The following is a 27,126-nucleotide window of genomic DNA, read 5'->3' on the forward strand; positions in this document are numbered from 1 at the left end:
AAGTGGCACGGTAAAATAAAATGTCAAAAAAATTCTGAATAAGGTCCTGATTTACATGTCAACAGCGCATATCAGGCTGACACTGACAGATAAACAATGGGCTAAACGTCAATCGTTACTCCTCTTCTTGACAAATGACGTTAGAATCAGGGCCGCACTTATGAATCAGAGAGTTTTTTTTTTGTAAAATTCCTTGGCATCAAAAAATAATTGAATTCCACGTGCAGTGTATGTGGTCTACTTGGATGCATAAACTAAGACAACAACTTATAGTCGCCCCATTATCCATTTCTCGCATTCAGTTCGTGTAACTCGTTAATGGGTTCCTCCACGGACGATTTACTTAAAATCCCGACCGCTTCTTCCGCAATTTCGCTCCAATTTAAACATCTTTTCCGCACTTTTTTTTGCACTGTGAATACGCGGATTTCAGACACCTTTTAAATCTCCTCTCGCTGAATACGATATACCTTAATTCAGCGACGAGGTTGAAGTGAAATTATGGCTTTTTTTGGTATTCCTAAGGACGCACCATCAGCTTGCAAAAAATGCAATAACAACAAAAAAAAAATGGCTTCGCAGAAGTTAGATCGTTGTCGGGAGACAATGAAGGAGATTTAGGATGTCCCCTTGGGGATTTAGAACAATAACGTATCCTCTTTTGGGGTCGGTTTAATCAGTTTTAAATCGGCATATGTTTAATTGATATAAAATCCCTGATTTTAGCCTAGACATACCGTTTATTGCACAACACCACATACATTAACCTTCCTGCATGTTATGTGCCATATTTTCAACTATTTACAGAAAAGAAGTGAAATAAATAATGCCGAGTGGTGGAAATGAAAAATTCAAACATTTACAACATCTCCTATGCTCATTAACCATTGTCTTTATGTGCAAGTGGCCGTCAAAATGTTGTCTATGTGTGCTCACTGGACCTCAACTGACTATTTGGGTCAAGTGCGCTATTAGATTTTTTTTTAGTACTCATATATCACATTAGGTGAAGCTTAATGCATTTTACGTGGCGATTTATTTGGAAACGTCTTGTTAATTAGGGATCAGTTTACTTAATAAAAATCTGTTTTTTTTTTCCACATGGTGGCAATGAATTGAATTTATTTCTTTTTGGCGCCACGTGAGTCTTGACATTTTCGAAAAAACCCCATGAATCTCATGTCAAAGACCCGGATCTCGATGTTTTTATTCAGTTTTTTGAAATGCTCGCCGCTGCAGCATGTTTTTGTTTGGGCACCCGTGACTTGTGGCCTTTGAGAATCCACATTCCATAAAAATGCACCAAATTTACATAGTTGTCATGAATTAATGAGGCAAACGTTGGAAGATTTTCGTAGATCAATTGTCGAATAGAATTGAACCATTTTTTTTCGCAGTAATTAAAACCTAGAAGGCCATAAAATATTTTTTTGTTTCCTCTGGAAACGTCAGGTCAGGGAGGGTTTGAAAAATGGCTCCATCAGCCTGGAATTAGTAAATTCTTTTAATCTCGTCCAGGCACTTGAAGACCCAAACATAGAAAAGCTTTAAGAAATGTTTGCTGGAATCTGTACCTTCAGAAGATCAAAAGAATGATTTCTTCAACTTCCTGGAATTACTATAATATTTCTATCTCTTCCAGGCAGTTCGAATAGAAAGAGACCTAACCATATAAGAGCTTTAAAAAATGTTTGTTAGAGAATTTAACATCTGAGGGTAAAAAAAGTGATTCCATTAACTTCTTAGAATTAGTATAATATTTCTCTTTCAGGTAGTTGAGATAGAAAAAGACCCAAACATAGAAAAGCTTTAAAAAAAAATTTCCTGAAAAATTCAACTTCAGAGAATACAAAAAGTGGCTGGAAAGACACCTAAATATAGAGAAGTTTTAAAAAATGACTTGCTGGGAAACCTAACATAAGGGGATCAAAAAAGTGATTCCAGCAACTTATAATTAGTATAATATTTCTCTTCGGGTAAAATAGAAATAGACCTAAACATTAAAAAAATATCTTATACAAAAAATAAGTTTTCAAATAGCCATTTATAAAACTTTGCCTGGAATTAGTCAAGGAGTATCTCTATCTCTCGCTTTCAGGTAGTAGGAAACGTTTTAATTCGACGAAATCCTGAAAGACAATTACACATTCATCCAAGCGTTTGAGAGACAAAGTGAGAGAAGGAGAACTAAGCCTAAAGGGGCATTTTTCCTTAAATCTTTAATCGAAATTTGCTAATTAAATGTTTTTATTTGGGCCAATTAAGAGATATAAGAAATGTCCATCAAACGGCCATCTGTTGGTCGCAATAAACATGGTAATTGTCGCTTTTGATAGTTGACATAAGATATAAAAACCTGTATTTAGTGTCATATTTCTATCCCTTTTGAGACCTAAATATAAAAAAAAAATTGAATCAAGCAGTATCTCTATACATCACTTCTAGGCAACTGAAAGAGGAAAGATTTTAAGTGGAAATTTTAGAAGATTCAGTTCATCAATTATTTGAAAATGGTTTACAAATATATATATACTTACAAGCAATTGAGAGGCTAAGTTACAGAAAGGAAACTAAGCCTAAAAGGGTATTTAAAAGGTTTTGCCTATTTTCTTTTGCTTCCTATAATAATAATAATAAAGTATTTATTTACCATCAGAGCAGCACATAAATACAAGATTAGAAGAATTACTGCATCATAAGTTGATGCCTTTAGAAGCAATTCAGAGAGGGAGAGAAAGAGAACTAAACCTAGAAGAGCATTTTTTTTGTCTCCTAAAATTTTTTTGCCAGTTGTATGTTTTTTTAGTCCAAGCAATTAAGAGAGAGATAGAATTAACAAACAATGCTGATTTGACATCAGCAATAGAAGAAAGATGCATAACATTGCCATCTGTTGGTCGCATAACAGGCAAAGTGTATATTTTGACTGTTGCGCAGTCAAAGGCATTGTCGTTCAATTAAGTCAAAGGTCATTAAGTAAAAGGTCAAAAAAATCCTTAGTAAGGTCCTGCCTTCAATGCCATTTTCACTTGACAGTAGTGATAGATGATTGATTAAACGTCACTCGTTACTCGGTTTCTTGAGACATGTGACATTAGAATCAGGGCCGGTTTTTCATAAACTGTAATAGGTCAGAAAATTTCTGGATTTTTTCAGCATTAAAACAAACCCTTTTGGGCTTCAATTTTCAATAACCTTATACTTCGTTGCGATCCTTGAGATCACCTTTTTAGCTCCAAATTAAGCTAAAGCAGCATTTTCTTAATTTATTGAACATTTGTTTTTTTTTTTTAAATCGATAGTTCATTAATATGTCTCTAATTTTAATGTCAACGACACCTGACCACAGTTACTTCGACAGATGAACAACGGACTATATGGCAGTCGTTACTCACTTTCTTGACCAGTGCTATTACAATCAGGAACGGATTTTTATAAACCATAATAAATGTGCCCAATTTCAACGCCAGAATATGCTATGAAATTATTATAAAATATCAAAATTCTTCCTAATTTATTACTTATTCAAATATAAGAACCCTAAAATTTATTGGTATCGATAGCCTAGTGTGATATTGAGGGATACGTCAATCGTGATCATGTTTGTTCACTAGTAACATTAGAATGAGGGCCGTTGTTTTACGAATCGCATTATATTTAGATTACAAGAATTTTTTTACATCCATGCTTAATTGGCCAAATTTTTCAATTGATCGACATGACAATAGAGAATTGCATGTCAGTTGTCATTCTCGCTTTTGACAAATGACATTTGAATTCAGAACGAGCCGCCATATTGGATTGAATAATCTATAGTTTCGACATTTATTGATCGATATTAATGAGTACTATAGATGTAGTTTTTTATTGATTCGTAACATTTTAGAGCAATGAGTAAAATTAGATTACCAAACCGTTTTTCATATCGTAGTCCATAGACCTTCCATAGTAAAAATACAAATTTATTTTATGATGGGGACAAAAACAAGAAACTTTTGATTTGTTGGATAACTCAGTCCATCCAAGAATGACTTCATCAATTACCTGGAATTTGTATAATATTTCTAATCTTGTCCAGGTAGTTGAAATAGATAGAGGATCAAATATAGAAAAGCTTTAAAATACTGTTTTTCTGGGAAATTTAACATCAGAAGATATAAAAAAGTGATTCCATCAACTTCCTGGAATTGGTATAATATTTCTATCTTTTCCAGGCTAAACATAGGGAGGAGTGGACAAGATTTGAGATATTGGTTTTGAAATGCCTGGAATTAATTAAGCAGTATCTTACTTCCAGACAGTTGAAAGAGTCAAGGAAGGAAATCGTGAAAGACGTATGGAAATCTTAGAAGAATCACTAGATAAACTACGTGGAAATGATTTTTTCTGTGAGAACCAAGCCTAAAAAGGCCTAAAAGACTTTTGCCTATTTTTCACTTATTTCTTCTAGAATGAAAGGATTAAAAGATTAACTGCCTGGTAATAGTCAATAATTAGAGGAAGAGAGGACTATGCGTAGAAGAGTTTTTTATCTTTTTCCTGACATTTTTTTAATATATGCATGTTTCTTCCAGACAGTTGAGAGAGAGATGCCAAACAATTCTGGTCCATAAAACTGCCATCTGTTGGCGTAGTAAATATGGCAATTGTCGGGTTTAACATTTGACATAGAAACAATATTTTTTAAAGTAGACGACAATATCGTCTATATAAAATTTAATTGTCATTGAACTCATAAAATTTCCAAATCGTGCCTGATATATTACACCATGAAGTAAAAGGTCTTAAAAATAGGGTAGTAGTGATATTCCTGCTTGACAGAACGTCAATCGTTACTCCGATACTGTTTCTGCTTTATGTCAATTACGTGAGCATTGAAGGAAAATTCACTTTATTCGCTGATGACACCACCCCATCTTGTGACAAGAGTGGTTCAAATCATTCTGGAGTCGCCTGGAGGTTATAACAGCTAAAGTTAAGTTCTATGATGACTTTTATTATATGTACCCTATTTTTTAAAGCTTTTGTTAATAGTCAATTTTAACAAATGAAGCATATTTTGTTTTTTAATACTATATACAATAGATGCTTTAAATGTAATTTCTTTTTAAGTTTTCAGAACAATGACTAAAATCAAATTTCCAAACAGTTGTTCATAGCATAATCAATCGACCTTCCATTGTGAAACGACAAATTTATTTCATAATGCAGACGTAAAAGAACGACAAAAAAAATGTTTGATTTGTTGGATAACTCAGTCGACAAACACACATATCATGTCTGTTCTTGAATGTCATCTTAGCGAGGAGACCTCCAGGTTTAATTTTTTTTTGTTTAACGCGATTGCGCAAAACTCGAATTGGCATTTTCCTTTTCTTACACACATCGATTAATTGTAATCTACTATTGCAAAGCTTTAAAATACAACCTCAAATCGCCTCTGACGTCGCTAAGAGTACATTTTATCGCGCGGAGTCTTTATATCCGCGGCCATAAATTTCGCTGTTTACGACCCCTCCGGATAACAAAGATCTTGACTTTTTAGGTCCGAAAACTTTTTAAAAAATCAGATTTTTATTCATCTGTATATATAAAGCGAATCTTTGCGTTGGCGTATAACGTAAATATCGCAAATGCGGTAATTACCGACGTGGTTGGCAAATGATACTTGGAAATGCTTAAGGTGGTTCACGAAAAGGCAATTTTATAGCCTTCGAAATGGGCAAAAACAATATTTTACGCACCTGTAAATTTATATTTGTCTTGTTGAAATCGGAAATGTGATTTTGGTATTTTTTGCCTTTTTGAGAGATTTTGTATACGAAATTATTCTGATTTTAGTGTCAACCGCAATGACGATATGACAATCAATTAGAATCAGATCAGTATATAGGCCCCCATTATTCTACATGCTAGATTTTCAATTTTTCATAGAAAAATTAAACATGTTTGTCGAAATTCCTTATAGATCAGTAATAAACCAACCGGATGCATAATTAAAAAAAAATACAAGAATCACTGGCAACTATTCCGAGAACCACCATCGGGGTTCGTCTTCGATTGTTCATTCATTTGTTTACTGATCAATCGTTAATCGGCTATGATATAACAATAAAATATGTTGTTAACTTCACTTGAGATGCTACTTGTTTTCTTCTGTTAATGGCGACCTTGTTGATTCTTATTTAGCACCTCGATGAATTATCTAAATAAATAAGGAACATACTCTTAATAGGAACTCTAAAATACATAATTAATGCGTCTTCAAGATGAAATAGATCCACGTGCTGTAGGTTAAATCGGACACATTGCTCCCATCCTTCTTTGTGACACGTGGGAATTACCATAAAATTTATTTGAACAAGTGTTCCATTGTGCATATAAAACAATACGTCACGTTATATAATATTAATTTTATTAGCTGTCTATTAAATAATCTCCATAAAGTCGTATGAAACCAAAGTTATTGCCGTGACCTATACTTAGAATGCAGGAAATATAATTTTCAGTTGCACAAGTTTTATGAAATCCACTTAAGAGCTTGAAACTGTTTTTTTCGTTAATATTTTTTTGTTCTGTTAAGGATGGTTTAATCGATGATAGAAAGAAAAATCAGTTTTAAACAGAACTAACTTTTTGACCTTTTATTCGTCTCTACCGCATTCCATTACTGTTTGAATCATCTTAAAATTATATTTTTCTTACGTGCATATCAGAAACATCAATCCACTATAATCGGTAAAGACCAAACTCACTAACTAATACAATATAAAACCAATAGTAGATTGACTGCAAAATTCAAACTCCTACAAACAGTAGATTGATAAAGATACTAAACCTTGAAAGACTGAGGGGATTCAGTCAACTCAAGGTAAACTCTACATGCTATCCTAAAAGTAACATATTTGTAGAATTTTCATTGAACTGCTTCGAACCTGTTAATATGCATTGCATAATTAGGGTCTTTATTACATACATAATAAAAATGCATACAGGAGACATGATTTTACTTAGGAACTTAAACAAATTTGTTCTGCTTAGGGTATTAGAAAATATTTCTGGTTACTTTATATTAAATCTTATAGGGTCTATCTATCTATTTTTTTTTATAATTTAATGATTCAAATAAGATTATATCGTTTCGATTATTGTTGGGTTTAGGGGTCAATAAAATAAAAGTCCAAGCCTATTTAAATATGCGTTGTTTCGCAAAATATATTTGCATCCTCAGGGCGCTAAAATACAATAACAATAATAATTAAGATAACAGAAAAAAAAGTTTTTGTACAGTGAAAACTTAATTATAATTAAAATAAATAAAACCTGATTTTCCTAATTTTGCTACAACCAACGTTAGACACACACCTATGATACAAACGAGAGAAAAACAAAAGGGACGGATATTACAACAATGAGAAAAAAATATTGTAATTATATCCGTCCCTTTTTTTTGGTGTGTGTCTAACGTTGATTGTAGCAAAATTAGGAAAATCAGGTCTTATTTATTTTTATTTTTATTTTAATCAAGTTTTTACTGTACAAACACTTTTTTTCTGTTATCTTAATTATTAATATTGTATTTAGCGCCCTGAGGATGTCAATATATTTTGCGAAACGTCGGAATATTTAAATAGGATTGGACTATCATTCTACTGATCCCTAAACCCAACAATAATCTAAACGAATATCATTGATAAAAAACAAAAATGGAGTAAGATTGCTTCCCTGAAAGCGCACTATCAGTCCATTTTATAAAGTTTTTTGGAAATAATTTCGTGGTTTAACCTATCAAAGGTCTTAGCAAAATCTGTGTAGATTACATCAAGTTGATGTTTGCAGTTTATAATCTCATAAGCGTTTCGCAAATATCATGTGGAATGAACCATGAATAGATGAACTTGGAATTTAATGGACTTCCAGACATTTAGACTAATTTTATATGGATTCCAGGCAGTAGGGGTAATTTTGTATAAATTGCAGGAAGTTGGAATTATCTTATGTTTATTTCAGGCACTCAGAGTAAAGAAAAGTTGGACAAAATGGAGGTTGAACGATAGTTCTCCACCATATTTCTTTCTCCTGACTTAAAGCGCTAGAAGTAAAAACTAAAAAAAATACTGATAATGATAACAAACCCCATAGATGAGAACAAGGAAGAACTTACAAAAGAACAGAGACAAGACAACTATTTAGAGCTTAAAAGAAGACCCACCTGGAGCATCAAATAGGGGAATAAGACAAGATAAAAATTCTTTAGGGCATAAAGTGAGTAAGAAAAGGTGGATAGATAAAAGTCATGAGAAAAGAAACAGGCGAGCTAATAATGAAGGAAAATAAAAGGAGTTCTTTCAAGAGTAACTAAATAGTAAGGAGAGACAGAGGAAGAAGTCATTACCTTACATTTAGCACATGTCAGAAATCTAACACCTACACTTTAAAAAGTTAAGAATTCGATAAAATCTGTCAAAGAACACAAAGCGCCAGGCAACGATGGTATAAACTGAGATCTTCTAAAAAAGGGAGGAAACGTTCTACATAATCAAATTTATGATGGTTCTAAAAATAGGGTAGACCGGAGATAAATGTGCCATTTCTATAGTAAAAATAGGTTTTAAAAAACTTTGAGAGGTCATTTTTTTTTCATTTTTGGTTCCTGTGGTAACTGTAACCTTAAGTTAATAAACTGGCTTGTCACAAAAATCTAACGTGAAGAAAAACACTGGTATTATTAGTTTTTATGGATTCTGGTAAAAGGCACTTTTTACCCTATGCATGGGGTAGAAAGTGACGCCCATGGGGTAAGTTGTGCCGTGATAGAATAGAATAGAAACTACGTAAGTAAGGCTGCTTTTAATACGTTTAACAACTGAATAAGGAACTGTTAAAGAACGAAAAACTTAGTCCATATCACTGTCACAGTTAAGGCAGATAAACTATTTTGAATCACCCGTAATACATTTGTCGTGAGCCCACTCTTTGCAGGTTCTACATTGCACCCATTCCTCTGATGGTAAGCTCTGTGAATATGAATCGCAACATATTAGGCAAACGCAGTCATCCTCCGAATCGGTTGAGGAATTCGAGTCTTGATTCTTCTTGCTTGAGTAAACCCTTCTTTTAACTTGCTTTGACTTTTGTTTAAGTTGTTTCATCTTTTTCTGACTTATTGTTGCCTGTTCCTGCTCTAGGGCGTCCTTTTCGGGAGTGTCTGTGAGCACAAAGGTATATCTACGTTTTCTGCACTTTGTCGATCCTGTTCGAGGTCCTGCTTTGGGAAGGGGTTTTACTATGTGTGGAGAAAATGTTCTTTCCTGGCAGATTATCAATGTTAGATGGTCCAGCAATTGGATTTTCGGCATTGTTTATATTTTTTTTACATTCTTTATTTTGCGATTGGTCATTTTCATTAAGGGCAGGATATTGACTATTTTCATTGGGTTGTTGAGAAGATTTATAAAAAATGAGTCCTTGAAGATTCTTATTGACGACTTGTGATTCATTCTCAAGAAGTTGGTTGTCCTGATTGTCATTTCCATTAGGGAGAACTGGTCGATCTGTGACATATGCTGGAGCAAAATCAATGTCTGAGAATACGTCCCGATTACAAGGAAAAATGCCACTCTTTTTAAAAGAATTTATAATATTGTTAGGACACATCGCTAGGGGGTAAGCTGAATTAACAATCGATAAAATATCATAAATTGTAATATTCTTTCCGGCATTACTTCTCATCCAGGCATCTTGGGCAGAAGATAGGTATTTCTTGAACGGGAAAATAATCTTTATAATTCTTTCGGGGAAATAAAAACATAGGAGGTATACAAAGCCCACTTGCAGAAACTGCTGTTGTGTTACATTAATTGTACCCCTTTCGCCTGAAGTAAGAGCACCGACTTGCCTTGACCCCTTCACTCCTACAATCTTTGGAGGTTTCAAGACTGTTGAAACTCCAGTTTTATCTGTATTCCATATGGAGGAAGCAGTAAATGAGTAGCGCTCCAAAACATTATTTAATTTGTCGAAAAAATCGGTTACATTTTTCTTGTTAAAAGATGTTGCCCTTCCCAAACTAGTGGCCTCAGGTGTTCGAATAGAAAGTCAGCTTCCGCTTGTTTGTTTTGTCGCCATGAGTCAGGCATATCTTTATTAAATAGGACTGCACACTCGTATGCAAGTCGACGCACTTCTTATGAAGTTAAACCGAAGTATATTTGTGCAGACTGTGTTAAATATTTACTAAGTGCTGTGTCTTCCTCATAATTAAAAACCCTACATGCTGATCTATACCCAAAGGTTGTGTCTGGATCGGTGTTGCGTCGCTGAATAAATCTATTCAAAGAGACTCTATACACTGTAAAAAATCATAGGGTGGTAAAAAGAATAAACAGCGTGGTAAATTTCTTGAGTGTTAAATTTAACACTATGAAGTATACTATGTAGTATTTTTTAACACATAAAGAAGACTTTAAAGTGGTTAAATTGACTTAAATTTATTTTTATTTTTTTGCGTGTTATATTAACACTATTAAAATACTTCGCGCCGTGCTAAAATATTTTTATATTTTTATTTGGTAAAAAAATGCGTCCAGTGTAAATATACCCTTAAAATTGGTTAAATTAACACTAAACGTGTGCGTGATTCACTGCTACAAGTCGTGAAATTACCAACCCTGTGTCTTTCTACTTTCTTGACGCTTCGACCTGAACCTGACCTGTCTGATCTCGTCTCCGCGTCGTTAATTTAATTTAGTGTTTAGTTTAGTTTGGATTTTTGTTTGAGTTATAAAGGTAAGCGTGCTCCGAGGCTTTTCAAAAAACAGATTTTTTTAAAGTGTCAAAGTACATCTTAGCTTAAAAATAAAATTTTTTGCAGCTTATGGAATTAAGCGACAGAGATTTATGTATAAGCCATACGTGCCATAAGCCATAAGTGTTTTTTTCATCTGTATAAGATCTACTCTTGTTATAAGGTTAAATTTGATCTCCAACTATTATTTTTTAAGGTTTTATATTTCAAAATATAGGTTCCTATATATTTTTGTTGCAGAATATATATTTTTTATGTTTGTTATATTATTCTTTAATAGATAATGTCTAAGAAATTGATTGCTATGCCTCTTATTTGTATTTGTCCTGAAATTGTTCTCCTTTCTTAGAACAACTTTTTTGATTTAATCGTTTGAAATACGAAGTTTTGCGTTTTTTTTTTTTAGTTTTTTTTTATTTATATCAAATATATACAGACTAACCGAAATAGTTGCAATATGTAATAATTGGAATGATAAATTCGAAAAGGAACCAGGCACCAAATAATTACTTTTAAAATTTATTTTTTGCATGTATTTTTTAACTTGTTAAATAGTATTTGTTCAAATGAATAGTTTAAAACTGTTCCTTAATAATCTTTAATATATGTATCAAAGATTATTTAGAAATAGTTTCAAGCTTTTATTTAAACAAATAAATACTTTAAATATTTTTTTTGTAAATTAAAAATTGTGCTTGGTTCTTTTTCGGCTAACACACTCAACTAACCATAACCAATTAACCATAAATTAAATGTACTTTTTTATTTTTTTTAAATATATTTAACCCGAAATAAATATTTTAAGCACCTGTGTAAATTTTATTTAAACCAAAGTGGGTGATTAAATTTTACTTTTATTTAAATACATTTGACACTCAAAATATACTTTTAACAATACGGAAGGGGTTTTTTAAATTTTATTTTCGTTCGTTTATTAACACGCTAAATTGTGTAAAATAAATGTTTTTTTTTAAATAAAAACAACCACTTTTCACCACTTTTTGCCAGTGGTTATTTTAACACGCACTAGTGTGGACCTATATAGACCACTTTTGCGTGTTAAAATTAACACTCGATTTTTTACAGTGTACATATCCCAAGATCTTTGGCTACCGACCTTATGGACTGTCCATTTTGTGTAACAAGATCAGCTGCGCGATACATTTCTTCTAAAGAAGTTTGCCTCCTCCCAGTTTTCCTAGCATAAGTTCGCATTCTGAAAAAAAAAAATTTAATTAATCATTCTGCAAAGTGGGGTAAAAAGTGCCACATAGAACGTATGTGGCACTTTAGACCCCAACTTGTTTTTTCCAAAACTATTGATTATAACAAAAAAAACTATATGAAATTTGAAGATTTGACAGCACTGTATGAAAATAGAATCAATAAGGTATCAGAGCAAACTTACCTGGTTTAAATTCGATGAAAAATAGCTTCTTCTGAATAAAAAATATACTATGGCAAATTTTTACGTAGTAGGGCACAAAACACAAAATGATGCGTCAGATAGAACACTGAATGCATGGGCTCGTCTGGCGGCGGTATAGGAGTGATCTTAAAATGTTAGTGTCGAGCGCATTTCGGTTAATTTAAAGAAATGACGGCAAGTGGCACTTTCTCCCCGTGGCACTTTTATCCCCGGTCTACCCTACCTAAGTAGTGGAACAGTAGCATCATTGTACCTATACATAAGCAAGGAACAATTTCGAAATTATAGAGGTAAAACGCTTACCAATACAACCTGTGAAGTCCTAGCAATTATAAAACTGAGTATAGCCTAACCCATTATGCGGAAGAGATTATATATTGGCCAGTATCAATCGGCAGATTTTATGCTGGAAGTTCAATGATGGATCAAATTTTGTCGATTAGAAGAGTATACCAGTATATCAAGTACTCAATACACCAAATCTTTGTGGATTTCCTATGCAAGCATATGAAATGAATCGAACTAACACAATTATGGGGGACAAGTAGGTAACAGTAGGATACAGAACATTAACGTCTTTCAGTGATTCTTGCAACAGCATTAAAATCTAAACAAGTAAAAAGATAATCCAAACTAACTTTGTAAAGGATAATAATTCGCTTAATAGGGCAGCGAAACCTGGACTCTCAATCAACGGGAATTAAATAAGTTTCTTGAGTTGAAAAGAGAAGTTCTCAGAATAATGTTTGGACCCAATCGAGATGAAACCACAGGAGTGAGGAAATGACGCCACAATGATGAATTGCCGTCAATGTATAGGAATGAAATCAAAATGAGACACATAAGAACTTGACCTATAAGATCTAGTAATATTGGTGTAATCAGGTAGTAATATCTGAAAAACAGAGCCTGATAAAGACACTATTTGTTGAGAGATTAGATAGACCAAGAAAAGGATGGAAAGGTGGTGTCTGATCAGAGTTGTCTAGAATAAGAGTCGAGCAGTGGAAAATGGTGATACAGGATCATAGGAGATGGCGAGCAATACTGGATACTGCTAAGACTTATCTAGAGTTGTTAAAATATGACAGAAGAAAATTTGTCATCTAAATGGCATCTAAAGTGTTAATTATCTGTCATTGTAAAGCTGTTACATGTTGATATTAAAAGCAGGGCCCCCATTAACGATAGTAGGCATTGATGTGGCCTATACGTACCTGATTCTAATGTTGCTTGTCATAAACCCAAGTGACAAATTACGTTTAGCTTCTTTATCTGTCAAATGATTATGTATCTGTCATATAACCGTTTTAGTAATGCTGCATTCACGAACATAATGGACTGCCAATTTAATGAAAAGTAAATGACCACTACTAGAATCTTAATCTTATAATACTAAACTTAAATATGAACGTTATAAATCCTAATACTATGAAAATGATGATTTTCATTTAAATTTTTGCTTGTATTTACTTAACAAATTCAATTAAAAACACTTTTATTTTCTTTATATTTTTACTATTACGACTTTTACTTCTATGTATAGTGTTTCTTTCTAGTTCGTTGTTTTTGTAATTATCAAGGGTGAACCAAATATACGTTTATATAAGGATGTTGATACATTCATTATCCACGTATTAAATAAGGAGGAAGCTATATCGCCTGTTGCAGACGATATACACAAGAGTGTCGCTTACAAATCGCCAAAAACTAGGTAATCCGCTATACTCACAATTGAAAATGTTATTTAGAGTCGGTCATGTCGAATCGTGATTTTAGGATCCCAATGATGGATGTTTAAAAATAAGGTCAATGAAAAAAATTAATTTAGTTCGTGACAGGTCAAACGTCATCTTCGTCAAGTTTATTACCATTATTTAATATATTTTTTGTTGGCAACACTGAAAATGTTCAGGGTAACCAACGAACAACATCAAAAGGACACAATCACTATAAAAATAGGTATCGTGGCCATATGCATTAGCAGTCCAGGTATATTTATTAAGTTTTTGGCTTCATTGTACAGTACTACTATTATTTAGGCAATTAGCTATACAAGAAATTGCATGTATAGTTTCCCCCATTATAGAATTATGAAGCTGTTTTTCTGAATTTTAGGGCTAAATTTCTTACGAAAACGTAAAGGAAGTACGGCAATAAAAAACATTATTTCGGCAAATTTTTCTTGCAAAAATTCAATTACTTTCAAAAAAAATATTACAATTTTACACGCACTTCGAGATTATTTTCAATTTTGGATTCTAAATTTAGAAAAAAAGTTCTGAGCCTTTTTTCATAAACTTTTTGAGCTCAGAATTAAAGTGTCTCATTCTGGATTGGAGTAGATGACCTTATATTTAAGATTCAAAAATAATAGCGTTCTACAAGCATGCCCCAGTGAAATGTGTTTTTTTTCCATTAAAGAATTGGTTCGAAGTTCCGATTTCTCATGATCCAAAACCACTTACTCCAAGTTTTCCCATTCAGAGTTACTCCAATAAAACGACATTTATTAGAAGATCATTTACTCCACTAAAAATTTCTAAATACCTACATACTAATTTATAATGCAACAAAATAGACTTTATATACCAGCAATTTCATCATTTCGTACACTCCAAGGCCTCCCCGCGGTCAGTTCCAGTGCATTACAAACACGGTCAAAACAATTTAGCATTATGCTACACGGAGGGATCATCATTAAAATTAATAGCATTATTAAGAGAAATCACGGCAAGACCATTAGTTGGGACATAATGACACATAAGGAAGGTGTCTAACGGAATTGATGCCTTGCAAGTAATTTTCAAGATTAGGAAAACGTGTACTGCGTGAGCAATTATTGCTTTTCATACATAAATGAAATCATTGAGACTGTATTAATAACTGATATTTAACATTTCTTAGAGTATTAAAAAATGCGTAAAATATTCCGGGAACTATATGGGTTCGTCTCTAATTCAGTACTGCATAATGAATCAGAGAAATCAGAGAAAAAGAACCTGGGAAATTGAAATATTAGCAGATTTGAATGGTCCGCGATGTCTCCTGATTAGAATCCTCTAGAATTAAGAATATCTCAAAGTATATATCGATTAACGAACATTTTCATAGGCTTTAAGATCTTGCAGCAGAGGCTCAAATACTATATTATCTTGTTGTTTTATTGATTTAGTTTCTATTAAATTCTCTATTCTCTAAGAAATTTCGAACACCTTTTAAATTGAATTATTTATTACTTAACAAGAATTTTTCTCAAATTGTAGGTGAAATTGAATAAATAGCCTTGGAGCACAAAATGACCGGCATATTGGCAACAAAATAAGGTGATACAAAACCCAAGCAGAAATTTAAGTAGAATTGAAAATAAAGCAAGAAGAAAAATAAAAGAACCTATGAACTGTTGTATGAATCTAGGTCGTGCCTTTTTATTACATGTATATAATATCAGAATTCTCATCTGTTGCATAAGATGCCACACTTTTCAACGCAAACATAAAAACGAATTATTACTTTTTTATGTCTTTTAATACGTGGTGATTAACATGCCTGTAACAAATCCATGGGTTTTTCATGGTCAAGAATTAACAATTAAATCGTCGTATTTACTCATACAATTTATAAAAATAGGTTGGATAATAAACTATTTAATGTACCGGCCAATTTCTAAACTCGCCTATACCCACTCTCTCATTTAACGGAACTAAAGTAAAAAAGGTAACAATTTAGAATGTCAGCACTTTTTCAACGAATATTCTTATTTAACGCCTTAGGTTGTGCCTGGTAAATTGTAAAACAAACCAATATACCTTCGTGTTTTATGAGTTACCATTACTTTTACTGTCTGGGGAAACGCCTTCTATAGACCAGTGGCTTTTATTGTTAATTCGGACTCACATTGTCTAGTTGACCATAAGAAATCCTATAAGTGTTTCCTTTTTTTCTATAAGAAATAATGGTCTAAACTCTATTGTTTAAGTAAACAATTTTATAAATTTATTCTTTGATGACAGCTGTCAAAGATTGAATTTATTTTCAATTTTTTAGAAGATAACTAACGTGTTGGAGAAAAAGAGGCTTATGCAGTAACAATGTGTGAGATGAGAACGGTTAGAAGTTTTTTTTTTGGCAATATGACTATGCTCTCGCTAGATACCCTTCTTTCACTGACACATCGTTATTGACATAAGTCTAATTTTGTCTGTCTTACTAATGATGACGGAAGATAATTGCACTTCTGTTGAAGGCTTTGTTTAATACTTTCCATGGAATAGTGACGTGTTAAAGAACGACCAGCTTCTTTCAATAACCAGTGTGTAAGACGAAGAAGGTAATATCAGAAAATGATAAATGGCATTCACACAATCATTTAATGTTGATGTTTTTGAAAGTGGTAGACATTGGTAAAATAATAAAGTCGTAACTTTCGAGCTTTGATTGTCTATATTGAAAATTTAGCATGACTTTTCGGTTAGTTATCAAGTGTAAACTTTATAACTTTACAACTAATTTTGCATTTTTCACAAATCAGCCTGTATCTCGAAGGCTAATAATAACGCTTTAAGTCCGCAACTTTGTAACCTATTTAAACTCGAAGATTTAAGCTCCTTATCGTGACTGTTATATTGATAAAACAGTTCTTCTTTATTCGACCCGACTATAAATTGACCAGACCGTTCCATTTAATGAACCTGCGAAATTACATAGAACCCGTTTGAACGGCCGGACCAGCGCAAGCGAGAGCAGTTTGAAAAAAAAAGAATTATAGAAGATCCGGGTTCGGCAAACTAAAACCGTAATTACCCGAGAACAACTCGCGATTTTCAACATTACACAGTCCAATAAGAAATTATCAATTCATTGCTAAGTAGTTTCAATTTGTTATTCAATACCGCACGTGATTCCTCATCGGTTTTACAAAAGGGCATCTTTCATCTTAGGAGACCTTGTTGCATACTTTGGTGTCACGCGAGCCTGAATGGCACTGAACTTATTTAAAGGTTAAGTTTTTTTTTATTATTTCAATGACCTCCTTCCTGATATTTACAAGTTTAGCTCAAAACTTTTGAATTCTTCGTTGAGTTCTTGAATTAAATAGAGTAGAACAATTGGTTGTCTGTTCTCCTGACCGTATGTATAAGCGACAGATTGTGTTTCTGTTATCAGTTGTACTATCTAGAATTCAGGAATAGTTCCAGTCCCAATCAGCAATCTTGGTATTATTTCTCACATTTAAGCTAATAAGCATTAATTCTTTGGAAAAATTGCAACAGCTAGAAAAAGAACGTACTCGACATAGCAAATTTACGTTATAAGTAGAAGGGTTGATTTTAGAATAGCGTATCAATCTCTGTCTGACACATGCTTTATGTATCTATATGTAAAAAAATTAAATTAAATAGGGACCTAAGTATTCATTGAGTCCTTTAAAATGAAACACATGACCTCTCTTTCTACTACATTTTTTTAATGATCTCTGTCTGGCATGTGGTTTGTGCCGTAAGTTTATTTCTGTCAGTCGGCAAGATTTTTATTTTTTTTAAATATTTCTCAAAGATTTCTTAAACTCCGTCCTGCTTTGCGCATCAGTTAGACAAAGACAAACTTTTCTTAAAGAAACAGGCATCACGATTAATTTATTTTTTATATACTCTCTATCTCTGTGTGACAAGTGGTTTTTGCTGTAATTTCATCTCTGTCAGTAATAAAAATTTCTTTTGGAACTATAAAGATATAGTGGGCTTTTGATTCTTTTTTTTTGAATATTTATTAAAGATGGATAAAACTTTATTTGCTTTCCATGGTGTTTTCTTTTGTCCAATCAATCAGACAAAGACAAACTTATGTCGAAAGTGATATGTGAGACAGAGATACATTTTTTTCTTAGATATCACGAACTATAACTTGAGTTATAGATGTAACGATATTTCATTAATTTATTTTTTTAAATTATTCGCCTCTGTGTCACATGTTATGCCTGTAGGTTCGTCTGTATCAGACTCACTGTAATTTAAAAAAAATACCCTAAAATTTAATTTAGTAATAAATAACTAAAAAATAAGTAACCTGAAAATATTATAAGTTTGATTTTACAATTTTTTTATTTATTAAGGATAATAAATAAGTAAAACCTTATTTGATTTCCATGCTGCTTTATTTTTTATTTTGTGTATCATGTACACAAGGATAAGCTTATGACGAAAATGATATGTGAGACTAAGATAGCTTTATCTTTTATGTTTTTTATGCCTTGATTGATTTTCTATATACTACTTATCTCTGTCTGATAAGTGGTTTTCGGGTTAAGTTCTTCTCTGTCAGTCATCAACATTTCATTTTTAACCAAAAAAGTGTAGTGGAATTTTGTTTTTTATTTTTTTTTTATATTTAGTAAGAATAAATAAATAAATAAATAAAACTATTTGAATTCCATCATGTTTTGTTTTGTTTATTTAGTTAGACAAGGACAAACTTGCGGCAAAAGTGATAAGTGAGACAGAGATGGATATATCTAGTTTGGAGAATGGTGTCCATGTTCTGGGATGTATTTTTATAGGTATTTGCTAGCAAACACAGTAGAAATTAAAGGTCTTATTTCACCAGAAATTCCTTTTATTATGACGACCGGTTTCGCGATTACAATATCATCGCATCATCAGGTCGAGGACTAAAAGTAAAAGACACAATTTACATAGATACTATGCTTATCAAAAATTGGTAAAATGCTGAATAAAATCGAATTTTAAAGCGTACTTACATTGTTAAAAACGAGATTTGTCAAAACAAAACAAAAGCACATATAGAACGGTACAGCTAAAATTAAGCAAGTAAATCTTATCGTAAGATAACAAATAATACACTTAGGTTTAAAACAATAACATCTAAAAAGCACCGTTACAACACAATAGACAAAACGATCTAAAAACTATGATAACCGCCATTCAAACTAATCTGACCAACAGAGTCATCTATATCTAGTTTTCATAATTAAGAAAGAACGTTACAAAGAAATCTATATTTTATATCCTATAACCGAATGGGTACTAGATAGCGGTACCCACAGTAACTTTAAAATATTTTAAAACTGTTAAACAGATGTCTCTACCAGTTTATATTAAGAAAACAACGGGGTTTATATTAAAATAAATTAACCGGAAAGGGAGGGAAGAGTTATTCAAATAAAATATTAATTAAATTAGTTTCAGGAATGTTAATCTGAATATTAAGAGATTTATCATATTCTTTTTTGAGAGATCTTTTAATCTCGAGTAATTCAAGATTATTTAGATTTATGTTGTCCTGAACTCTATGTAAGATCTTGTAATTATCTAGTAGATTCGATGGGTGACCGGTCTCCATAATATGCTTAGCAAATAAAGACTCAGGATTGTTTTGTCTAATGCATCGGTCATGTTCGCTAAACCGAGCTTTAAAACTACGCTTCGTTCTACCTACATAAAAATAACCACACTCACAATAAAGCTTATAAATTCCTTTACAAGATAACGGATCCGTTTTGTCTTTATTATTAATCAATAAGTTACCTAATGAATTGCTCGATTTAAAGGCAACCTTAACATTTAAAGAAGTTAGAACTCGTTGGATTTTATAAGAAACTGCTCCATTGTATGTAAGTGAAATGAACTTATTTACTGGCTGATTACTTAATATTGTTTGATGTGGTATGTAGACATTTTGGAACGCATTACGTAATAGAAATTTATTTTTTATTTTGTCTACTAAATTGGGAGAAAAATTATGAGTTTGGGCAATTTGTTTGATAATATTCAACTCTCTATCCCTGCTTTCAGTTGTTTGAGGAATCTGTAGTGCTCTATTTACATAACTATTTAAAGCTGCTGCTTTATGTGAAAAAGGATGGAATGACTCATTGTGTATGATTGTTCCAGTGTGGCTAGGTTTTCTATATATCTCAAAATCATGTTTATTATTTACGTTTTTAATAAGTAAGTCTAAAAAGGTTATGGTTTTATTGATTTCCACTTCTAATGTAAATTTTATTTTTGGATGAATGTTATTAATGAATGATAGAAAATCACTAAGATTTTGTTTATTGCCATTCCATAATAAAATGCAGTCATCTACATATCTATAATAATACAGTATATTAGATAGGTAGGGGTTGTTATTCAAAATATTATTACTTTCGAAGTGATTCATAAATGTATCAGCTAAGAGGGGGGATAATGGAGATCCCATGGCTAGGCCATCCTCTTGTATATAGGTTTCATTATCAAAATTAAAGAAATTTTGTTTTAAGCAAATTTCTAGGATATTTATTATTTCTTGTGTTTCGATATTGGTCAATGTAGAATTAAATAATTTGTTTTTAATAATATCCACTACCTCGAATATAGGAATGTTAGTAAAGAGATTTGTTACATCTAGAGAGATAAAAAAGGCATTTTCAGGGATAATGATATCTTTGATTTTGTCCACAAGTTGAATATTATTTTTTATAGTGTAGGGAAAGTGACAATCTATAGTAGTAATTAAGTGATTATTAAGCCATTTAGCTAATTTATATGTTGGAGAGTTAGTGTATGCTACCACCGGTCTTATGGGCATTGAAGCAGGTATATCTGATTTATGAACTTTAAGAAGGCCATAAAGTTTAGGAACATTTGTGTTGTTAGCTGAAAGAAAATATCTTAATTGAGGATTGATTAAATTTGTACAAAATTTTAAGGTGTCATTCACTTTTTTGATAAATGATGGTAATCTTGCACTCTGTTTTCGAAAATTATTTTCTTGGATAAATTGAGTCACTTTAGTGTCATAGTCATTTTTATTTAAGATAACAACACAGTTTCCTTTGTCAGCTTTTGTCAGGGTTAAGTTTGAATTTTGTAATTTATTTTTTATAGATTTAATTAGTGTAGAATTGAAATCACCTTCAGTTTTATTAGGTGCATTTTTAATTGACTTTAACTCAGTTCTTAAAATGTTACTACACTGGGCTCTAATTTGAAAAATTGATAATAGAGAGTTGAATATTATCAAACAAATTGCCCAAACTCATAATTTTTCTCCCAATTTAGTAGACAAAATAAAAAATAAATTTCTATTACGTAATGCGTTCCAAAATGTCTACATACCACATCAAACAATATTAAGTAATCAGCCAGTAAATAAGTTCATTTCACTTACATACAATGGAGCAGTTTCTTATAAAATCCAACGAGTTCTAACTTCTTTAAATGTTAAGGTTGCCTTTAAATCGAGCAATTCATTAGGTAACTTATTGATTAATAATAAAGACAAAACGGATCCGTTATCTTGTAAAGGAATTTATAAGCTTTATTGTGAGTGTGGTTATTTTTATGTAGGTAGAACGAAGCGTAGTTTTAAAGCTCGGTTTAGCGAACATGACCGATGCATTAGACAAAACAATCCTGAGTCTTTATTTGCTAAGCATATTATGGAGACCGGTCACCCATCGAATCTACTAGATAATTACAAGATCTTACATAGAGTTCAGGACAACATAAATCTAAATAATCTTGAATTACTCGAGATTAAAAGATCTCTCAAAAAAGAATATGATAAATCTCTTAATATTCAGATTAACATTCCTGAAACTAATTTAATTAATATTTTATTTGAATAACTCTTCCCTCCCTTTCCGGTTAATTTATTTTAATATAAACCCCGTTGTTTTCTTAATATAAACTGGTAGAGACATCTGTTTAACAGTTTTAAAATATTTTAAAGTTACTGTGGGTACCGCTATCTAGTACCCATTCGGTTATAGGATATAAAATATAGATTTCTTTGTAACGTTCTTTCTTAATTATGAAAACTAGATATAGATGACTCTGTTGGTCAGATTAGTTTGAATGGCGGTTATCATAGTTTTTAGATCGTTTTGTCTATTGTGTTGTAACGGTGCTTTTTAGATGTTATTGTTTTAAACCTAAGTGTATTATTTGTTATCTTACGATAAGATTTACTTGCTTAATTTTAGCTGTACCGTTCTATATGTGCTTTTGTTTTGTTTTGACAAATCTCGTTTTTAACAATGTAAGTACGCTTTAAAATTCGATTTTATTCAGCATTTTACCAATTTTTGATAAGCATAGTATCTATGTAAATTGTGTCTTTTACTTTTAGTCCTCGACCTGATGATGCGATGATATTGTAATCGCGAAACCGGTCGTCATAATAAAAGGAATTTCTGGTGAAATAAGACCTTTAATTTCTACTGTGTTTGCTAGCAAATACCTATAAATATGGATATATCTCTTATGTTTTTTCTCCGTTATTTTGTTTTTGTTAATATTACCGGTTTCTGTCTGTAAATTCGTCTTTGTCAGACTCACTATAATTAAAGAAAATAGATAGTAGGGTTTTGATTTTTTAATTTTAGGATAATACATAACTAAAACCTTATTTGATTTCCATCCTGCTTTATTTTCTATATCATTTAGACAAGGATAACCTTATGGTGAATGTGACATGTGAGATGTCTCGAACTAGGCATCACTATATTATATATATTATTCCATTAGTTTGTTTAATTTAATTAAACAAATAATTAATTAATTGTTTTTTTTTATTTTTTTTATATATATTACCCATCTCTGTACTTAAAAAAAAAAATTAAAAATAATTAAAAAAAATCAAATTGACAGTAATTTAAAAAAAAAACGAACTTTTTTAAATAGAACTATGAATTTGAATTATATCATGTTTTACTTTGTTTAATCAGTTACACAACGACCAACTTATGGCGAAAGTGATATATGGAATAGAGATGGATATATATTCTATATTTTTTTTAGAAAAATTGGCATCACGAGACTTCAATAATTTATTTCTTTATGTACTTTTCATCTCTGTTTGACATGTGATTTTCGCCAGAAGTTCATCTCTGTCGGTCATCAAAATTTGATTTTGGACTAAAGAAATATAGTAGGCTTTTGACTTTTTAAATATTTTTTAAGGATAAATAAATAAAACAGTCAGATAATTAATTAGTTAAAGACAAAGTTATGGCGAAAGTGATATGTTAGACAGAGGGGGCTATATCTTTTATGTGTTTTCTTAAATATATTATATAAATAAATAAATATATACTTTATTTGATTTTCGTCCTGCTTTAATTTGTATATCATTTAAACAAGGATAAACTTATGGTGAAAGTGACTTGTGAGATAGAGATATCACGAAATTTTGGCAAACGGCTTTTGGTTTTTTATTTTATTGAATATTTGTTAAGGATAAATAAATAAAACCGTAAGATAATTAGTCAAAGACGAACTTATGATAAAAGTGATATGTGAGACAGAGATGGATATATATATTATGTTTTTTCTTAGTTAATTTCCTTTTTTAATATAATACATCTTTGTCTGGCATGTTATGCCTATAAGTTCTTCTCTGTCAATCTGATCGTAATTTAAAAAATTCAAACTCACGTAAAATTTAATTTGGACTAAATATACAGTAGACGTCTGATTTTTTTTTAAATATTGGTTAAGAATAAATAAAATCATTTGCTTTCCATCGCATTTTCTTTTATCTAATTAGTTAGACAAAGACAAACTTATGGCGAAAGTGACAAATATGGTATATCTTATATATTTTTTCCTAAAAAAAAATGGGTTGATCACTAAGTGCCATTAATTTAAATTTTCTTACATACTACCTATCACCTGGCAAGTGGTTTTTGCCATAAGTTCACCTCTATCAGACCTATTCTAGTGTAAAATTCTACGTTTATTTTGAACTAAAAATTAACTTCTAAGCTTTTTCCGTTGATCCAGCGAGGTCGTAGATGCCAAAAAATAAAAGAAAAAATGCAGGGCCGTATTTAATTATAAAACAGTTTAAAAACCCTTTAAAGCAACGACGCGGTCATGATGCGGAAATAATTTTTTTTTAGAATGAACCTGCTCCACTTTAGACACATAAGCTGCTACCACATATCAATAGATTACACTAATTAAAATTAAAAAATCAACATGACTATATTATAGGAAGTTTCACAAATCCGTATCAAGGTCCAAGTGGGTACAAATTACCAGATATTAATTAACACCTTTTTTTTCGATTGACATTAGAATTTGATTTCGTTGTGGGTTAGGTTCGCATACAAACAAATACGTAGATATATCAATATCTCTTCCTGAAAATAGAAATTAACATACACATGTCAACTTTAATTAGTTCAAATTGAAGTCCGGTTAGTTGGTACACTATAGCTCTTCAAAATTAAATTTAATCCTGTTTGTTTACCACATTAAACGTTGTAATATTCAACTATTATAGATTACTCAACATAATAATAGATCAATTTACTTGACGAATCTCCACACCCATGAGACAACTACCATATATGGGTCAGCCATAGAACAATCTTAGATTCTACGCGGATATCGTTCAGGACTTTACATAGGCTCACGACTTGTGCATAATATCGTTTTTGTTATAATTTTGTGCTACTATATCAATTTAGTAAACCCTCGAAGGTCACGTCGTGATTTAGTTAGCGCAGAAAATTGAGATATCAGGAAGTCTGAGCGGTATAGGACGCGATCCGTTTGAGACTTATGATGCAAATTAATTAAATCGGTATCGATAGAATTAATTTGCCGGTGGTAGTCGAGAAATGCTAGACAAAGAGGTTAATTAAAATACCATTAACGAAGATCTGAATGAATCAAAAAGTACGATTGCACACGATTTATAAACGCATTGACGTCATTAAGAACCTTCAGGGATATTTTTTGCACCCGATGATATTAATTGTTTTTGGTATTTAATAATTTTTGGGCTTATGAGGAAACGTATATCTTGAAGCGATTCGGCATTCAATTCACTTTTTAAAAGCATTAATAACGAAATTAGTTTAATTATTATTATTTATTGAAGTGTGTTTTTTTTTTGCGGTAGGTATGTGGTAAAGTAGGTTCAACGGCGTATGTCTGGTTCTTATTTTGTTTGGATGCAGTTGGCAACTAAAAATCTAGTGTATTTTTTTTCTCAATTAAATAAACAGACAGAGGTTCTAATGCGGTCAGTAGTTGAGGTGACAAAAGACGTTGAATTCAGGTTCAAATTATTTTTTTATGTCAAAATAACAGAATTAATGTATGTATGTCGCAGTAATGAAATCACACTAGTTTTGTTGCCTAATTTGTAGAATAAAAAAAATGTATGAACCAAGTGCCAAGCTAAAAAAAAAACATATTAAGCTAAAATACATAAATACACAAAAGCATACAATTTTAAGAACTATGACGTTGTTCCTTTTTTTATTTGTATGTACATATTAATGTTAATATTTTTGAATTTCTTAATTTATAGGAATTATATGTTCTAAAAATTTGGGTTTATTGACAATTTCTGAATAATTTTATTATATTTTTCTATTTTGAAAATTATTCGTTAACTTTCTAGGACGATTTCTTTCTTACATATTCACATTTTTTCTCAAGTTTTTTAATTTTGATAAAGTATAAGTATAAATGTTAATATTTTTAATTTTTTACATTTCTTTTTTATTAAAGTATTTAATTTATTAAATGCTGATTTAATCGCAAATTCTTAATACTTCAATGAATTTCACTAAAAGTATGTGGCAATTTTAATTTATTTTTTTATATTATAAAATTATTTATTTTTCAAGATTCTCTACAACTCAATTAATACTTCTTATTAAAAAAAACTAAAAATTGTTGTTTACTTTGGCTTCAAATGCCAGACTTAATGTTGACTCATGTTGCATGATAGAAGTAGTCGTCAGTGCTATAGTCGTTTGAATTTGAATTTCATCAACTACAAGCCAGAAAAATGGTTCATTTAACAGAAATCCACAAAATAACAATTCTACAGATGATTGGCTATGGAGATAATACACGGACGCAAATTGAAGTAGCTCGCTTATTTCACGAAAAATTTCCAAATTTTCCGCCTTTAACCCAAGGGACAATTAGTAAAATAGAAAAGCAATTCCGCGAGCTCTGCCATGTTAGGCAGGTAAAAAAAGCAACTACCAATGCAATAAGTGAGGATACCAAATTGGCTGTTATGCTTAAGTTTGAGGAACACCCACATACATCTACTCGGAAAGCAACCACAGTACTCGATATTAGCTATTCATCAGTTATCAGAATATTAAAAGAAAACAAAATGCATCCCTATAAAATTATACCCACCTACAATCATCTTCCGTGAGCTCCTGTCACGGAAGACGATTTTGTCAGGAGAATGTATTTTTGTGAACAAATGATCGCAATGTTAGACATTGCGATCATTGCGACATTGATTAGCAATGTGATCCAATTAGATAGAACATGTGATGTTTTCTGATGAGTGCACCTTTACTCATCACGGTCATGCCAATCGTCAAAATTGCCGCTATTGGTCCAGGGAAAATCCTCGCTGGACGAGAGAAGACAATACTCAATACCCTGAAAAAGTTAACGTGTGGGCAGGAATTATTGAAGATCAGATAATAGGTCCCTTTTTTTATTGAGGGCAATTTGAATGGCGATAATTATTTAGAATTGCTTCAAAATAATGTAGTGCCAACGTTGGCCAACTTGTATCCAATATGAGTTCAACAAGATGGAGCATCCCCACTACCAAATAAATGTCCGGCAGTACCTCAACCAAATATTTCCAGATCGGTGGATAGGGAGGCGAGGATCGATGGAATGGCCAGCACGGTCTCCCGATCTGACGCCATTACCACTTTTTCTTATGGGGATATGTGAAAACTATTGTATACAAAACTAAAGCCACTGACTTAGCTGACTTACGAAGACGAATAACCCTGGCAATTAGATCGATCACACCTGAGATGTTGAGTAACGTTAGAAGAAATTTCTATTTACGGGTAGGGTGTTGCCAAGACGTTCGT

At 31.7% G+C, this 27,126-nt stretch overlaps 2 protein-coding genes and 1 long non-coding RNA gene across 5 annotated transcripts in view; 2 read left to right on the forward strand and 1 right to left on the reverse strand.

Annotated features, from left to right (window-relative positions):
* Positions 1–27,126, forward strand: part of LOC126740597 (nuclear migration protein nudC) — an 81,438-nt gene that overhangs the window by 40,353 nt on the left and 13,959 nt on the right. The gene's annotated exons all lie outside the window — the stretch shown is intronic.
* The window catches only part of LOC126740593 (uncharacterized), a 71,287-nt gene that overhangs the window by 39,238 nt on the left and 4,923 nt on the right, over positions 1–27,126 (reverse strand). Inside the window, exons 1-2 of one of the 3 annotated variants that reach the window (XR_007661950.1) lie at positions 18,994–21,219; positions 18,664–18,903 (exon numbers count right to left, since the gene is read on the reverse strand). The exons of 1 other annotated variant lie outside the window; for it this stretch is intronic. Coding sequence is in view for 1 of the 2 variants with exons in the window: in XM_050446681.1 (XP_050302638.1) it covers positions 18,994–19,035 (42 nt within the window). In the remaining variant the exon portion in view is untranslated. Of the gene's footprint in view, positions 1–18,663; positions 18,904–18,993; positions 21,220–27,126 lie in introns of those variants that run through there. One more of the 3 variants, XM_050446681.1, reaches the window with a different exon arrangement.
* On the forward strand, positions 21,254–22,603 carry LOC126740602 (uncharacterized). Its single transcript, XR_007661953.1, has 2 exons — positions 21,254–22,280; positions 22,371–22,603. It is a non-coding gene; the product is annotated as an uncharacterized LOC126740602 (long non-coding RNA).

This window comes from Anthonomus grandis, chromosome 9 (assembly GCF_022605725.1).
Source record: "Anthonomus grandis grandis chromosome 9, icAntGran1.3, whole genome shotgun sequence".
In the NCBI taxonomy this organism is placed as follows: Eukaryota; Metazoa; Arthropoda; class Insecta; order Coleoptera; family Curculionidae; genus Anthonomus; species Anthonomus grandis.